Raw genomic sequence first — 18,488 nt, 5'->3', positions numbered from 1 at the left:
AATGATGTTACTTGAATTGATTATTTTGCAGCTGAAGCTTTTAAAACAGTACTTTACTGTTCAAGCTAAAGAAATGTTTTAGTTTCTGCCATTTTCTGCTATTTCTGTAATGATTTGATTTGAACAGAGTGTATTACTCTTTATGTAGTCAACATTTGCCCCATCAGATCATGTTTTCTATTATTGAACATAGTTATAATTTATTGCCTTATCTATCAACAACCTCTAATGTGAAGTTGCTAAGGGCGTTAGAGCTGTTAAAAACGTTTGGGGAAAAAAAAAAAGACGGAGTCTGCTTTGCAAATAAATAAAGCCATAAAATGTAATGTTGTGTTTTTCTCCGAGCGGTGTCTGGGCAATAGTAAACTCTCCCCACATGTTTAATTAACGAGAAGAATAAAAGGCAAACTCTGAGCAGCGGGAGTTTCAGGAGGCAATTTGGGTTTAGGATCCTCATTTCAGATGCTTGGAATGCAAAGTGCTGAGCCACGCTCTGTAGCAGCTGGTGGGAGACTGGCTGCACACAAAGCTCTGATCCTGGCTAATGCTCACGACAGCACTTTATCAGCAGACATCTAATAACATGAGCAGCGGATTGCAAATAAAACACTGGCTCATTGCAAGGAGGGAAGCTGTCATCTTGATGGAAGCCTTTATCTGCAGGGGATAAAGTTACTGTAATAATCATTATTTTATCATCTATGGTTCAGAAAATGCATTTAAATAACTGTTATGTTATTGGGCCTGCAAAAAATACAAAATGAAAAAAAAACAACAACTCATTCCTTTATTTGTTTGTGGCATGTAAAACTGAGGATGACTGGTTTAGATTCCTTTAATTGGAATCCAGATGTGTCATTGTTGGCTGGCACAGGGGGATCAGTGCAGGTGTCAGCTGTCAGCTGTACTGCCGCAGAATTACAGGTTAGTCTGGGTACCACCTCTTATGCTATAATAACATCCACAGAAGCCGGACCACCTGCCACCACATCGCAGGGGACCTCATCTTTTTTTGACTCGCAGGAAGCAGGAAGGCACCACACATTAAAACCAGTTACCAGCCACAATAAGTCCTGCTCATCAAACAAGTAACAACTAGTATTTAGCTGAGCCAGACAAAAAAGCAGGTTGTCGCAAAGGCAGAATTGTAGTTTTGAACTGACAAGATAAAAGCATTCTCCGGTATGCTGCAAGTTTCATTCTGTCTTAAAGTGTTTTGTACATTTTTTTTCATGCAATGTTAGATGGAGGGACTAACAGAAAGCAAGACATAATTTATTAAAATGCATTAAGTTGTTTGAAATGGCTGAATTTACGAGTGTGAGAGCACGAAATAAATCCATGTTTTCTCAGACTCCTTTATTACCATAGACAGATGGTTCATTTTCTCTTGGTTTCCATTCACAGCTGATCCTGTTGATGTTTTGCGGGTTCTCGGGCTGTCAGAGAACATGGAGGGGGTTTCCTTGGAGGCTGGTTTCTGCACTAGCAGGAGGGGCACGGAGGAGACCGACCTGGCTTACAGGATCAAAAAGATCCAGCTCAGCACTCCCACTAAACAGCTATTCCATGGTACTGTCTAGACTTTTTTCCCCCTTCTATATGACAACACACAGAAAATCCTCTTAATCCATGTCAGCCATGGAGTTCTCAATCATTTCCTTTAATGTCTGAAAACATTAAGATGTACAAAATATGTGCGAATGATGATTCTGTAAAGCATAATATATGTGACAGAACCTCACCTACTTCTCCCACTTTTACACTCCGTCTTTTCATGGTTAATATTTTTCATCATTATCCTTATCCAGGTCCTTCCCAGCAGGTGATGAAATGCGTGCTCCCTGTTGCGCCCCGCTCTTCATTTCTTAACAACTCTCCTCTCTGCTCCTCCACCTGCAGATTCCACTTTTCCTGAGAATTTCTCCCTGATGGCTACCGTGAGAGCTAAAAAGGGCTCCCAGTTCTTCCTTTTTTCAGTGTATGATGACCAAGGGGTGCAGCAGGTGGGGCTCGAGGTGGGTCGGTCCCCTGTCTTTGTGTACGAAGACCAGCATGGGCAGCCCACTCCACAACAGTATCCTATTTTCAGGAAGATCAACACAGCAGATGGAAAGTGGGTAGTATGAAGGCCTTATCATCCCTGTTAAATATGACACCAAGTGATCTGACAGAACTAAGCTGTTAGTTTGATGTCATGTGTTAATTCTATTAATCTTAACCAAACTCAACATGAGAGTCATAATCAAATTGTCTTGTCTAAATGCTTTGCAAGAGATGTTAAAGACTTGGGATAAATTGGGCATCTTCTATGGACATAAACAAACAAACTCTTCCTTCAAGACTAACCTGTGTTAATTTTTTCTGGTTGGTGTTTCAGATGGCACAGGATAGCCTACAGCGTTCTCGACAAGACTGTGACCCTTTACTTGGACTGCCAGAAGGTGGAAACTGTGGATCTGCAACGGGGGGACGATGCTGTGGTCAGCACTGAGGGAGTTATTGTTTTTGGAACACGGCTGCTGGATGAAGAAGTTTTTGAGGTACAAGATTTTGAAAGCGCATGACCACAAAACAGATGAAAACAGTTGATTTCAGGGTCAGACTCATGGTTACACTATTGCTTTTTTCCCCCTAGTATGTTTAGATCTCTTCTCAGCAGATCTGGTTTGGCAGATACTAAGAATAAACAATGGGATTGTATTGTGTGCTGTGACTCTCTATGCAGCAGCAGTTCTGTGTTCTGAGTGAATTTTTGTGGTGGTTTAAACAAAAGAAATTGTCTAAAACTTTACGTCTCTTATTTTTGTGCTGCATATGTGTGAGAAGCTTATTCTGCTGGGATTATATAGTCTATATTAGATGACAAGGCTCAGTAGGGGACTTCCTGGTGATCATGCATGACCTATTTTATTCTTTCATTTGGAAACCTGTCAGTGTTGTTTTAAAAAGCAACCAGATGGAGTGGAGCTTATCTAAAGTGCTACAAACATAATGTGGTTTTAAAATTGTCTTTTGGGATTTGTTTTTACATTATGTCACATTAAAACCACAAAATGACACTTTTTATTTCTAAAAAATAAAATATATACCCAATATATCTGCACAGGGTAATGGATAATTTGGAAGTGGAAAGGATTCAACACATGCTTTTTAAAAAGTTTTATAAAAAAAAAAGAATTGTAGTCAGCGCCTTTTTAAATTAATACCCGTCCCAGTGTAACCAGTTGCCTTAAGAAGTCACCTAAATTAGTAATCATAATGCAGATTTGTAATATAATCTAAGTATTTAAATACAGGTGTTTTGTGGTGATCTCAGATATTTGCTTGAGAAGATCAGTGACCAAAAAGCTTCTTGAAGACCAAACAACACACCAGACATGTTGTTAAAAACTCACGGCTTGAGCAAAGAGAGAATTAAGCAGAGTACAGGCCCATGGTAATTTGGGAGGAGCTGCATGGGTTCTATTAATGGTGTGCTGCAGAAATGTGGCCTTTTTGGAAGTGTGGCAATAAGAAAGACGATGAAAAGCAAAAGCGGAGCTTATCTAAAGTGTAACAAATACATTTGTTACACTTTTAAACAAATTTCAAGATTGAACTCTTTGGTTTATATGCTGAATGCTCTTTTATGGACAGAACTAGAGCTACGCATCACCCAGAATATACAATTGCCACTTTTACACATGATAGATACCAGTTGACACTCTGTGGATGCTTTGCTTTTCTTCATCAGGAAGAGGGAAAGTGGGAAAGTGCTACACTAATTACAGAGTGATCTTGGTAATTGAAAATAGACTTGCAGCTTTAAGAGAACCGTCATTTTTTTTAATTTATAAAAAAAATTAAATCATGTGTTCTTTTCCTAACAGTTTACAGTCACACCATACTATCACACAAAATCACAGTAAGGTGCATAAACGTTTGTGGTTATAAAATGACAAAATTGAATCAAGTTGAGGCTTTAAACAGTTTTTTAAGATAATTTTGTAGATTTTGGGTGACATATGAGTTGTTTGTCAATTGTTACTGTAAAGAAAAGGTGACTGTCAGAAGAAAATATTATGTTTAAGGAGGAAAATGGTAACTTGTCCAGTTTAATTTTCATAGCAATGCCAAAAAAATAATGCTAGAATTAATTTAAAGATCTGACTTTGCATGTGGGAAATCTTGGTAGTGTGACTGTAATGATAAATAGCTTAATCTCTACTATTTAAGGGATTTCTGCAAAATGAAACAGGCAGGCTTTTTACATTAACATGAATGGCCACATATGTATTAATATGCAGCAAAGCTCACTCCGGGAGTATCAAATCAAACTCTGAGAGTCTCACCAGTTCCCCTTTCCACTGCTGTAACCTTTACTGTCAGTCATTCTCTGTGCTTCCCATGATAATACTCAACCTTCTCCATTGTCATTCCCAATGAAGCCCAACTAAATCTCTAACCAACAGCATGAAATTGAGATCAGCTCAAGCTCCTTCCCCTTCCATGTCCTCAGGGCTCAGAGTCCTCCTAATGGAGTACAGAAGAAAATGGAAGATAGAGAGGCATAAGATAAGATTCTGTACCTGTTAAAAGGTTTGTGAATGTGCAGGGGGAGTTTTTTTTATTCTTAGTTGCAATGACAACAAAGGAATAGAAATTCTTGAAATTTTTTTTAGATCAGAATACTTATTTGCAAACAGACGTTTCCTTGTTTGATACATTTTTATTAGTTTCTTTCTCTTTTTTTGGATATTGTCTTCTTATGAAGCTTTTTGGGTATTTATGCATTGTCAACACTTCACTTTTAACTTTGCCCAAAAATTAACATCTTACCATTTGTGGCTTTATTTAACCTCAGCTATCTGAGGTTAAATAAGGGCACACCACACTGTTCCCCTCACCTCCACCCCCTTCCCTCGTATACAGTGACTGCAGCTTTCCAGTTTATGTAATTACTTTAAATCCCAGTTGGGAAATGTGTCTCCTTGTGGGCAGCATAAATTTCCCTTTTCAAAAGCAACCAAGACCTCTTAATTTTTGGCTTTGATCCAAAAACACTCTGATGCCCTAATTTATCATCTTATGCAAAGAGTCATGATGATGATCACATCCGATTTGTGGTTATGACTAATACATTAAAGTCAATCTGTCTTATGTGTCATCCAAATCATCCTTTATGTTAGTCAATAAACATTTTGAGGTCAAATATATATATATATATATATATATATATATATATATATATATATATATATATATATATATATATATATATATATATATATATATATATAAATAATCCTAAATTAAAGGACCCCTTTACTGGTCTCTGTGTTTTGGTGTTTTAAATTAAATTGTGCATTCTTTTAATTTTTATGTTGTATTTCAACAGCAGAGTTCTATATATTGGGTGAGGCTGGTACCACAGGGAGAGAAGTTAAGCAGGCTGACCTCTGGGCCTCTGTTCCCAGGCCCTGGTTCTGGGGAGGTGGCCAATGTTCTGGCCCAGTTCTCCCATCATGGGACCTTAGCGTGGGAGCATGGGGACTGTGGTCCGCCTATTGCTTCCAGATTGCCTACAAACGGCTACACAAACTCAGTATTTTTGTGTGGAATTGCAGTAAAGTAAACATCAATTTGGCCCTGCTGTGTTTTAGTTTTGGCTGCTGTATGCCTCCAGAACACGGACTGTGAAGATAAGATCCAAACCTGGATTGCATTGTTTTGGGAAATTTGGATTCATTCTGTTTCAAACAGTACAAGCAATAAGAGAATTATTGGCCTAGTGTGCTGGGCATGTTGAAACAACTATTACAGTGCATAATGCTGTGTAGCAAATGTGATGTTTGCACCATCAAAAACATATTCAAAATGGTTGTCAGCTTTTTAGATGTAGCAATTGTTGCAACTTAAGCAAAAATAAAAGTTTAACTCTTGTTATTTTATCCACATATTGTGCAGGAAGCGATTATTTCCTGATCTGATTAAGGCATGTCAGAAGGGTTCACTGCTCATTCTCACTGAGAGTTCAGTTTCTTCTGAGATGGGTAAATATGATTGCAGGCTTTTAGGGAGGCAATGGATAAAAAAACAACATAGTGTTTGCAAAAAAAAAAAACAACAACAACAAAAAAAAAACAACAACTGAGTCCTAAACAGAGCATGGAGCACATTAGCTGTGTGACTTGTGCTTTTCTAGAGGGGTTAAAGCACAAGAAAAGTGCAGATGAGGATTTCCTTTGATTTCAAATTGTGATTGGATTCGTTAGAATTAGCTCCCATTTGCTTTTCTTACTCCTTTGTCTCTCACCTTTGAGTGCCATCATTTTATTTCCCTGGATCTGGCTTGTGGCCAAAACAGGAAGAATAATTGCATAAGTACTCCTTTTATGTTTGATGTTTTGAAAGCCTAAATTGCAGTTTGAATAGTCAATACTAGGCTTATCCTTTTGCTCTGCAGTTAAGACTATGCATGATCATATTTTGCTGACAAAGGTTGTCTTGAGCTGCTTCAGGTGTTGTGAAACAGTGATGTTATTACTTTGAATTGATTTGACCTATGGCTGCCAAATCCAGTTAAAGAGATTACAATGGGACATTAATTAAAACAATATCAAGGTTTCAATCAAATATAATTTATCCCGCATTCCTGCCCAGCCGTCCCAGTTTATCATTTCACCTGACAGTTATGCTTACAAAGGGTGTGACTCTTTTCACGAATATACTGCTGTCAAACAGCAAGCAATGTGACCTTTTGATTTTTACTTTTTAACATTTTCCCAATAATTATTTTACAATTGAATTCAGAAACTAATCTGGATTTCACAAAGCTGTGAAAAAGTATTCATCCCTGATTCTCCATCCTGTTTTTTAATTTCTTTTCACACTTAAATCTTTCAGGTCATAAAATAAATATTAATGTCAGAAAATAGGCATCCAAACCAACATAGCATAATGTATGAAAATTTTATTACCCCCTAAATTTTATATCTGTTTTTGTCACACTTGGTGTAAACAACTGGTATTAATAATATTTTATGGTTCAATCTATTGTGGTAAATTGCACTGGTCTTAATGGAGTCCCATTAAAAGAACCCACAATGTATCTCTCTACAACTCCCATGATTGACTTTTGGTGTGATGCTTGTTTGTGAAATGCTTTGCTAGTTTAATGCTAAATGTAGAGAGATGAACAACTTGCTAAAAGTTACAGCTTCGGCTTGTTAGTGCACACAATATGTGTCAGAATGTTGTGGAGATTGTCAAGATATTTTACAGCAGATGAAACTCCATGAATGCCAGTTTTACCCAGTCTGTTTTCTGATGTTGAATCATGAACACTGAGCTAGATCAGTGTTTCCAAACCCTGGACCCCAAGGCACACAGCACTGAATGTTTTAGGTGTTTCCTTGCTACAATCAGCTGGATCAGGTGTTTCAAAGCAGGGGAACATTTAAACTATAGTGCCACTTACCTTTGATATTAGAACTTGAATCTGGATTTGACATCAAATTCAAAGGAACCATTTTCCTTTTCCTAAAAAACTGATTTATTTCTTAGGAAAACAAATCACTGACTACTGTTAGCAGTGCAAGCTAACAACTATGTATTTCTCTGCATCTTCTGAACTAAAACTCTATAGGTACATATTTACTGCAGCACATTGCATAGTACTCAAAAAGACAGATTTTATGAGAAATCATCAGAAGTACAAATAGAAAGTTTTTGATGCTAAGTCTTTCGAGGGTTTAAAACATGGCTGCCACATTGGATTTTTAGGTTTTTGTAAGTTAGAAACTACCAATTTTCTGAATCAGATTTGAAACTACAGTGTCATTTCTGTTAATTGTTCAATTCAAACTTGGAACTTTGAACTTCTAAGTGAAAATAGAATGCACTATTAAACTACAGCATATTAAATATATAGGATTTTTTTTTCCTCTTTTGTTTTTATGATGAAACTCTAAAATTAAGATGTCCAGGTCCTGTAATACTGATACTTTAAAATATCTGTCAAAGTTTCAGGACTTGGAAAACTTGCTGAGGTGATTCATGTCTATTAGACCCCCCGGCTAATTTCAAGTTTTCTCCCAGGTTTATTTAGGGTTACATGTTCATTATACAGTCTAACAGTAATCAGGTTTGATTATGACTTGTAAAATTTAACTCAGCTTTCCAAAGTATCTTATTCATCAGAGTTAAATCATGATTTAACACGGATAAAATTGCAGTTTTTTTCACAAAGGGCCAGGTTAGTTAGAATAGCTTTTCCCCCCTTAAAATAATTTAAATATCATTAGAAACTACATTTTGTATTTATTCATGTTAATTGTCTTGGATACTTGCTCTAATTTGTTTGACGATATGAAACATTTAAGTGCAACAAAACAACAAATGAAATCCATAACAGAGCAAATACTTTTTTTTAGTGGTATTTCTTGTAACATTGCTGTATGAAGCATCAAATTTACTATTGTCCTTGATCAATTATTACTTGAGATGTAACCTAATGTTCTTTCACAGCATAAATAAAAAAATTCTTCTAGACTTTTAAATGCCACAGAGAATTCAGTATTCTTATAAGGAGATATGGAGTGTGCAGATGCTAAAGTGAGTGGAGCCTGTGGGCTCAGAGCTGCAGGCTGCAGCAGTGCTGTCTTTGTCCATGTTTGTAAATATGCTCTGGCATTATGCCTGGAGGGCACAATGGGAAATTAAAGGTCCTGACAGGGGGGGTGAGAGAAAGCTTTTCGACTGTTTCTTGCACAAAAAAGAACGCCCTCTTGGGGTTATAGGAGAACTACGAGCAAATGTCAGTGTCCATGCTATCACTTTTATCAGTCTGACACTTTAATTTAGCCAAATGATTACCAGCCCATTCTTAAGGTGTTTCGAAAATGGTTCTTCACTTTGTAGCAATTTTGTTTATCACTTGTTTAAAGAGAGCATTCATTTTTGATTTCTTGATTTCAGGGAGATGTTCAGCAGCTGATGGTTGTGGATAACCCCCAGGCTGCTGCCAACTACTGTGTGAACTTCATACCAGATTGTGACTTTGCTCTGCCATACAACAGTCAAACTCTGGACCAGCAGGAGGTCAGTACTGCAAGAGACCTAGCAATGCTAATCAGAAAAGGCTATGTTTGCACAGTTTAGCTCTAGATTAATTTCACATATTTGCAAGATTTGCAAGGAAAAGAACCCAAATGTACCACTTACACTTTGGTAATATTTATTTGTGTCATGTTTGACTTTAAAATCTTAGTAAACGTCTGAGATTTTCCATGCACATTTCTGAATTCACCGTGTTAGAATATACAAGTTCTTTCTAGTAAAATGTGAAATTAATCTAGAAATTTTGAAGTTTTTTGTTTGAATTACATTTTCTCTAAGACGTTGTGGCTCTTTATATCTCGTAACACCTATTAGTGAAATATGAGCGTTTTTTATTTTTTTTATTTTGAACTGTATTCTGAATTTCCTGTATTATCAAGTTATTTTACTGGATGTTTAGAGGTCATGATTTTTATAATATGATTTAAGAGACATTGCAGGCTTCTGATTATTGCATCTGGCTCCAAGTCCCCTTGGCTATTGAAAAGGGTTTGGTGAATCCTGCATATCATAAAACTACTCAGAAAAAGTATTAGCTTATCATTAGACACAGTTGTGTGTTGCAAAGTGTGTGTGCAAAGAAACTGTACTGAGATAAAGAGGGAATACACCAGCTGTTGAGGCTTGTTTTGAAATACAGCCAGCATGGAAGCATTTCTAATATCAGGTGCACTTTTGGCAGCTCACACTCTCACACTGAAACACGAAAACAGGAAAGGAAAGCCAAAAAGAACACACATCCGACCACACATCTGTACAGAAAGCCAGAAGCAAATGACTCAACAGCTCATTCTTTCCTTGAGGCATAAAAGAAAAAAAAAAGATTTTATCAGGGATAAAGATGATTATATGTGGTTTTGTGATGATAAATGAAAGAGATAAAAGGAAAAGATGCAGCTGTGCATGTGGACGGGTTTCAGGAAGCACATAGTTTAATTCAGCTCATGTTTTGTACATAGAAATAATTAAATAAATGAATGGCGCACAATGTGGCTGGTCATCGACGAAGGAATGACGAATGAGGCCATCTTGGTAGTCACACAGCTGCCTTTCTTATAAATACAGCTGAATGAGAAGCTCTTAATCCAGAGCGTGTCCACATCTCTCACCAGACTGACCTACTTCCCATCACACTCTCACTCACTGACCATGTTTACCAGCAGATCAAAATTATGTTACATGTCACATTTCACAGGTTTTGCCTTCAGCAGGATTTTCAGGCGCAGGCCATTCAGATAAGTGACATGCATCAGATCTCTCAGTAAAGGGACAAACTTTTTCAGGACCAATAATAGTTTTAACATTTGTTGGATCATACACAAAGTCTTTGAAAGTAATCCACTGCATATGATGATAATAAATATAAACTTTAGCACATATTTTTCACACTGCAGAAACAAGCTTCAGAGGGCTTTATTGAATGTAATGTGACAAACCAACTTAAAGTGAAGCAGAAATTGGTATAAAAAGCTTTTTTGTTACAGGTAAAATCTGAAGATTTCTTGTGCATTTGTATTCAGAGGCACTGAGTCAGCAGCAACTCCTTTTTGCTGCTATAATAACTGCAAGTCTTTTGGGTGTATGCCTCTGTTCTGCATTCGGCCCTCTTTTTTGGAACGTTGCTCAAACTCAGTCAGATTGGAGGAAAAACATCTCTGAACATCAAATTTGCAAGTCTTTATTTAGGTTTAGCACTAGGTTTTAATTGTGTCATTCCAAAACATGAATCAAATACTTTGATCTAAACCACGCCATTGTTTAGTGTTGTCGTCCTGCTGGAAGAAAACAAATCTTCAGGTTTCCTGTTTCATCTTCCGATCCAAACATCTGGCTTTACTATCATGTTCCACAATGAGAATGGTGAGAACAGAAATGTGCAGTCAAAGTTTTCTTCCACAAATAGCTCTTTACAATGACAAAAAAGTTACATTTTGGTCCCATTTAACCAGAGCACATGATTCCACATGTTAGCTGTATGGCTTGTGGCAAAATGTAAACAGGACTTTTTATGGTTTCCTTTAAACAATAGCTTTCTTTTTGCAACTCTTTGTAAAGGTCAGATTTATGGAGTGAATGACTAAGTTTTTATATCAACAGATTTCCTGTTTCTACCTGACCTTTAAATCTCTTCAGTTCCCTCGTGGTAACATAAAGGTTACCACGAGGGTCTGTTTTTGTTTCTCTGGTTGTTTTAGTAAGTTTGCAGGTTAATAATTTGTTCCATATGTTTTTCATCAACAAAGGATGGCATGAACAGAGCTTTGTTGTTATTTATTTACCATACTATTTGTTTTTTGTTTTTCTATTTTCCACTTTGGCTTCTGCTCTCCAATTCAACATTTGATAATAGAACTCCCATCTTGAGTTGATGCATAGTGACCAACCAACTGAACCAAGTGAGCTCTCTAAGGAGGACAGGAGAGGCAAAAAAAACAAAAAGAAGAGGCACAAAAGCTCTAAAGGAAAACGCAAAGGCAAGGGAAAGGGCAAAAAGGGGTCGAGAAAGAAGAAGCATGAAGAGGAGGATCTAGAGGAAGACTTTCTCAGAGTAACTACAACACCTGCTGAGTTTCAGCCTCAGGAACATTTCCAGCCCACAGAACTACCACAAACTGAGGGCGACTTTGAAACTCTTCTCCCCACTAACCAAACCACCACAGGGATGCCAACCCATAAATCTGACTTCATCCCTGAAGGCCCCACCGTGGTGCCGCCTAGTATACTGCCTGTATCAAAGCTTACCAAGGAGGTAGACAAATCTATCAGTAGATGTTATCCACTCTAATACCCTCCAACCATTTGTGGTTCTAACCAGACACTGCCCTGCTAACCGTAGTGAACACCTCTTCCTCTTCTTATCACTCGAGTTGCTTATCACAACTAACCAGCACCATCCTACTCATCACCTAATCTTCATCTTCATCCAGCAAATTCGGGTATTGCATCCTAATTAACAAACAAACAAAAAAAAAAAGTGTTTAATCTTTACTGATTGTCTATTTGTAATTTTGGAAAACACAGACACAAATCTAAACTTTCTTCTCAGTAATTACGTATCTTAAAGTTCACTCAAAATGAATTCTGTGCTTGGATGGCGGCTAATTAAGGACATGCCACAACGACTTATGATAATACTACCAGGTTTTAACTTCTCTCTCTAATAAAAAATATTTTGTATGACTCCTCCATGTTTATTTCCAGCTTGTCGAGTGACGTGTTTCTGTTCCCACTGTTTTCTGTCAGTCTCTTCCAGTTGTCACATGAATCTGATCTAGTCTATCAGCTAATTACACTTCTGTGTTTTAATTAACTGCACACCTGTGTTTCATTAAAATGTTATCCAACACATTTTAATGAAATCACCCTTTTTCCCTAACATTCATTGTTCTTTAAAGATTTGCCTTTGCAGGGAGCCACTGCGTCTCTCAGAGAGGTCTCAGTGCTCTCTGGTTTGCCTTCTTGATGACTCATTTGAAACTGTGTGCTGGCCTGCAGGAAATCACAGCAGTGAACACACCTCTGGTGGTGGAGTATGAAGACGACATTTATGAAAATTTACACGAAAACCTCTCAGTTTCTACAGTAACTGTGGTTCCGAATATTACTGATTACGAGGTAGGACAAATCACATAAAATGCAATAAAATTTTATTTTATAAAAACGCTGATGAATTCATTCACTAACAAGTTCCTAACGTTTCAGCATATTCTTGAATACGAAGATTTTTTGAACGACACACAGTATGAAGAATATGAAATATATGAAGATGACTTTGACTTTGCGGAGCGGGAAAGAGCTGAGACAATGGATGTTGAGGTAAATCTGGTGCTTAAATTGGAAAGTTATGTTTTTTTTTTCTTGCTTCCTTTGAGTCATTTATAGAAATTTGTATCTATTGTTTCTTCACTACAGGCTATGCTCAGAGCAGAGAAAGGCCAGAAAGGAGAACCAGCTATTATTGAACCGGTGAGGTGCTAGAGGGTTCAATTTAATAGTAAAGCAGTTCCAATTATGTGTGCAAGTGAAGAATACTGTATTTTCTGAATCTACATTACATGCAGTTTGTTTGTTTCTAGGGTTTCTTAGTGGAAGGACCCCCAGGTCCACCAGGCCTAGAGGTAAGACACAGATATTAAACAACTGCATCAAAATTATTATAACTTAATGACAAATCAAAAATGTTTCACATGAAAATGCATTAAAAAAAATAATCATTAAGGAGGCAGGAATACAGCAAGTCAATGAATCGACACAATCTGTTGAGTTTCTTTAACACTTTTTAAACTGATTTGAATAATGAATTACATTATTGATCCTACCTATCCAATTGATAGGATGGATCAATTAGAATGTAAGTGACATTGAACTGATATGACCCCAATTATTGTCCTCCAAGACAATACTTTGTTGTGAATTATTGCTATAAAAATAGCAATTCAGCTCCTGAATTGAATTAATTAGTTTAATTAAAAAGTTCAAATATTTTATAAAAATATAAACTTATTATATATACTTTACACACAGGGATTTATTTCAAACAGTTTCAATAGATGGAAGCATGAAGTGCTCTAAAATTTTCTGTTGGACAGCTGTGCTGACATTGGGCTTAATAAAATATAGTGGACCAACACCGGCAGAGTGCATGGCTCCACAAATAATCACAGACTGTCATCATAATGTCACACTGAGCACCTCAACCCACTTGTATTTTGTGTATCTCCACTCCTCTTCTGAACTATGGGACTTTAATTTACAAATTAAATTTAACATTTTATTTAAAATGTTACTGGAATTGTAGACAACTGGGCAACAAACTCAGATAAGGTGTTTCTATCATTGTCTGTGGTTGAGGTGTGGCTTAGTGAGACCTATATATTTTATTTGTCTTATGCAACATTGTGGTGCTTTGAGAAATAGCTTTTTGGTTTTTGTGAATTGAAAGACAAAAACATTAGCAATAAATGCTTGAAATGTTTAGCTATTTGTGTGATGAATCTTTATAATATATCACTTTTTAAATTGAATTTCAGAAATACATAAACATTAAACTTAAATTCATTGAGGTGCCCTTGCACAGATTATGAGGAAATTGGTGCACCATCATAAATTACCTGAGCAGGAGAATTTTACAAAAGTCTTTTAAGCACTTGGAGAATCAAAAACATTTATTGTTCAAGTAAAGTTTATGTTGCAACATAGCCATGTTTGTTAGTTCTTGGCAAAGTACTGTTCTGTTTACAGGGACTTCCTGGGTCAGCTGGACCAACAGGCCCTCCAGGACCCAGGGGAGATCCAGGTGATCTGGTGAGTGTGACTCACAGTTCTGTGACAAAGAGAGATAAAGGTGAGATTCACCTTTTAAAGGGGAGACTAATAAACTGAACTTGACTGTCTTATTTTGTAGCCTAACTGGAATAAATTAGGACAGTAAATTATTGACATCAAATCTATGTGATTGGAATAAAAATACTACATATTTTCTATTTTATCATTGTGACTTAAGATAACTGAATAAACTGAACTTAGTGTGATTGAAGGCTAATTCTTCTTCATCACACTCAGGAATACTGGCTCTTATCAGTGTGACCTCATTGTCACCATATATATAGCTTAGCTAGAGTTAGCTTAAAAAGGGACATTTTTGAAACGTTTTATTGCTACTTTATACAACATAGTGCAAGAAGATGAAGGACAAGATCCATAAAAAGAGATGAGCTCAACCTCGGTAGACTATTTGGTGATTAAAAAACTCCCTAGAATTAAGTCCTAACAATCCAAAATCTATGGAAGTGTTAGCCACAGCATGCACAACCTGCTCCATTCTGAACAGCTCTTAAGTTTTTAATGCAAAAACAACATATAAATGCAAAAGATACTTACAACATGGCTGACTCCGCTCTGGTTTGAATGGGTTGTAGGGCTTGGTCAGGGGTTTGTTTCCTCTTAGAAGCTGGTGGTGAAAGCAGCTGCATCCAGAATCTCCTTTTCAGCTCAGGTCCTGGAAACAAAAGCAATGGTTTGCAGTAGTAATGTGGGTCTCACACAGGCTAGCTTGAAAGTTGAGATGTCTTCTATGATCTTGTTTGCATCGGCAAACCCATGGGAAAAGAACAGCAGCCAACATCGACTGGGGAACCTGTAACTCCAAGGCTCTGTTTGCAAAACTTCAATGGATGACAGACATCTCCTTGGGGAGGACAGCCCTGATAAAGATGCTGTCCTCCCCAAGTGAAGAAAGGCGGTTTGTGTGCTGTCACCCCAAATTATATATTTTTTACTTGACATATTATCCAAAGCATAGCTTTGTCTAAATAAAATTGTTAAAGAGGTAGCAGAAAATTAATGAGTCAATAATCACAAATATTTTTCCCATACTCAATTTGATTAAAAATATTTCTGTTATATGATAAAATACACATCTAACACTGATCTATTACTTCAGAGGTCAAATGTGCAGATTCTTGCATGGATTTTTTTCAAAAAAGAAGCTAACACAGGCCTGTCCACGTAAAACCTCAGAGAAATAGCTATCATGACTCACAACATCATTTCCTTATCTCCCACACCAGTTTCTATGCATGAATACAAATGAGCAGTCACTGAAATCTAGGCTGTTCAGATCTGCATTGGCAGATGGGACTAAACATCTGCTAAAGTGAGCTCTTTTCCAACCATGTCCTTACATTAATTTCCTGGAGATTTAACCTAACTCTGAGTAGTATTTGCCAAATTCTACCCCCCAAGATTATAAAGGTCTATCCCTTCAAATACAAATAGTATCATATGCATAATTACTTTCTGTTTTCAGAAGATAGTTGGCTCCCCATAACAGGAGGCACAATCGCTGATGCTTTTTCCGTCCTCTTGTTTTAGGGTCCCCAAGGACGCCCTGGTCTTCCTGGGGTTGATGGGATCCCGGGTCCTCCAGGAACCCTGCTAATGCTGCCAGTAAGATCTTGTTGCACACCAAAATGCATGGGAAAACACACATCTTTTTTCCCATAATGTTTTATATTGGCATGACCACAAGGGGGTGCTGTGTGACTGAGCTTCATTTACATTTGGGAATTCAGCGTTGGGATTTCTCCTTTTACTGCCAACAGTTCCACTTTGGAGGTGATTCACAGAAGGGGCCAGTAGTGTCTCCCCAAGAGGCACAGGCACAAGCTATCCTGCAACAAACCAAGGTTCCCCTCACTGGTGTCACGATAAAAGATCACTGATGATCACATTGTCTTTTTGCTATATTTTGATAGTTTCCTTCCATATAAAATTTGAAGTATTTCGTTTGGGTTAATGTAACATAATAGATAAATATGTTTTTCTTTCAGCTGTCACTCAAGGGGCCTCCAGGTCCACTGGGTCTTACAGGGCGACCAGGCCCAGTGGTAAGTGACTCAGATCAAATTTAAACTAAACCCCAATGCCTTGCCTATCTTCTAACATTAAGGGTGCACGATTTATCTCCAGCTTCAAACTCTAGACACTCTTTTCTCTCTGTCATTGTATCTCTAACCCCGACAAAATACACACTCACTGATTGTTTATATTTATGTCTGAAAACCTGTAACTGTATAATTTAAATTTTTTCTTAACCGGGGTTAATTTTGATTGTTGTGATTGTACAGTGTTTGGCTTGTCAAGTAAAAGGGAACATATGTTTCATTTTGTAGGGTCTTCCAGGTCCATCTGGGCTGAAAGGAGACAGAGGAGACAACGGCCCCACTGTACTGTTTTCTCTACCTTACTCTGCACTTCCATTATACAATTTTTCTCAGAATATCAATTTCATTTTGTCTTCTTGCCTCCCCTTTTTCACTCTTTTCCATTTGCTTTATCTCCTGCATCTCTTGCATAGGGACCCCGTGGGTTGCCAGGACCCCCTGGAATTAATGGAAAGTCAGGCAAGAGGGTGAGATATCTAGAGTACTGAAGCTGCTCTCAGATGATATATTTCCTATCTGGATATTGTGATCGAAACAGTGCAAAATGTGCTGATAAAAAAAGAACCTACATTAACTGGATTAAGTTTCTTATAGGGACGTGCAGGTGTGGATGGAGGCCGTGGAGCTCCTGGTGAAACAGGTGCAAAGGTAAATATTACCACAATGCAATACCAGCAGATACTATTAAAGTACAATGCCCAATCAACTCACTTAATAATGTCCATGCTAATTAATTTTATTGGTCCTCATTAGCCTTGAATTCAACAACATCACATGTTTATGCAGTAAGGTATTTTAACAGTAGCCACCGATCTCCACTTGCTAGCGTAAGCCTTTTGGTGTCGACCAGCCCCGAGCCTATTACGTATTATTGACAACCAGGCACCTCAACACATAACAGCTGCAGGAAGGGCTTAGTAAATAAATCAGCCTCCCTTGATGCTGGTTCTGACTGAACGAGGTCTTTATCAGTCAACGCAGCATTTTAGCCGCCCTGCTGCTAATCTGAAAGCACCCTCTCTTTCTTTGACACAAACTCCAAGCAGATGGATCTGCCAGGGGAGACTTTCAAGACAATTCTGCAAATGTTTACACAATGCCAAATGTGTTTGTGTTTTCCAGGGTTTAATGCACTTGTTTCTTTCTTTTTTTTATGTCTTAGGGTGACAGGGGTTTTGATGGCCTGCCAGGGCTCCCAGGAAACAAGGGACACATAGTGAGTTTTGTTTGGTACTTTGACACAGTTGCTGTATTGATTTAGTCTTTAAGATATGAACTCATTAACATGTCATGCATGCTTTATAAATCTTGAGGTGAATGTTTATTTAGTAATTATGATGATTGTTTTATGGCATGCCGGACTTAAAGAAAACATAATGAGCTATTTCTGCTAGAGCAAAAAAAATAAAATAAAAAAAAATAAAAAATAAAAAATGACTGCTTCTATTTTGTAGGGGGACAGAGGAAGGCCTGGTCCTTATGGACCTGTTGGAGAGTCAGGAGAGAAGGTGAGTGCACCAAAGTTGTCAAAATGTACTTGCAACAAACAATAAAAAATATGAATCTTTATCTCATTTTGATGTTTTTTTTTTTTTTTTTTATCTCAACATCAAAATGGAAATCCCTTTCAGATCAATAAATCAATTTGATAAAGAACCATTTAGATGGGGAAAAAACATCCCAGATCTAAGCAGGCTTAGATTAAACACAGTCATAGACTCTTGCATTATTAACTCTTCTCTGCTGGCTGGAGTTCATTTAGCATAAAGACTCGCAAAACACATAAAAGCTGACTGGAGCTTTCCTAATTCACACTTTAAAATATGAAAGCTAGCAGCTCAGGCAGCACAGAGCCAACCTGTGATGAAGGCTGGGTAGCTTTGAGAGGACGGGGAGTCTTTGCTTGAAGATCGTTATCTGTCCCACAGACAATTTCTTTAA

At 37.4% G+C, this 18,488-nt stretch overlaps 1 protein-coding gene across 2 annotated transcripts in view; it reads left to right on the top strand.

Annotated features, from left to right (window-relative positions):
- The window catches only part of col5a3a (collagen, type V, alpha 3a), a 49,122-nt gene that overhangs the window by 8,208 nt on the left and 22,426 nt on the right, over positions 1-18,488 (top strand). The window contains exons 2-19 of one of the 2 annotated variants that reach the window (XM_044099600.1): positions 1,408-1,572; positions 1,903-2,116; positions 2,381-2,543; positions 8,962-9,084; positions 11,453-11,650; positions 12,598-12,717; positions 12,805-12,918; positions 13,015-13,068; positions 13,179-13,220; positions 14,344-14,406; positions 15,976-16,050; positions 16,206-16,289; positions 16,434-16,490; positions 16,776-16,829; positions 16,961-17,014; positions 17,142-17,195; positions 17,710-17,763; positions 18,002-18,055. In XM_044099600.1, the coding sequence (XP_043955535.1) occupies positions 1,408-1,572; positions 1,903-2,116; positions 2,381-2,543; positions 8,962-9,084; positions 11,453-11,650; positions 12,598-12,717; positions 12,805-12,918; positions 13,015-13,068; positions 13,179-13,220; positions 14,344-14,406; positions 15,976-16,050; positions 16,206-16,289; positions 16,434-16,490; positions 16,776-16,829; positions 16,961-17,014; positions 17,142-17,195; positions 17,710-17,763; positions 18,002-18,055 (1,742 nt within the window). Of the gene's footprint in view, positions 1-1,407; positions 1,573-1,902; positions 2,117-2,380; positions 2,544-8,961; positions 9,085-11,452; positions 11,852-12,597; positions 12,718-12,804; positions 12,919-13,014; positions 13,069-13,178; positions 13,221-14,343; positions 14,407-15,975; positions 16,051-16,205; positions 16,290-16,433; positions 16,491-16,775; positions 16,830-16,960; positions 17,015-17,141; positions 17,196-17,709; positions 17,764-18,001; positions 18,056-18,488 lie in introns of both variants that reach the window. The other variant, XM_044099599.1, reaches the window with a different exon arrangement.

Source organism: Gambusia affinis, linkage group LG19, assembly GCF_019740435.1.
Source record: "Gambusia affinis linkage group LG19, SWU_Gaff_1.0, whole genome shotgun sequence".
Taxonomy (NCBI): Eukaryota; Metazoa; Chordata; class Actinopteri; order Cyprinodontiformes; family Poeciliidae; genus Gambusia; species Gambusia affinis.
The sequence above is the reverse complement of the archived record's forward strand: the minus strand, read 5'-3'. Positions and strand labels throughout refer to the sequence as shown.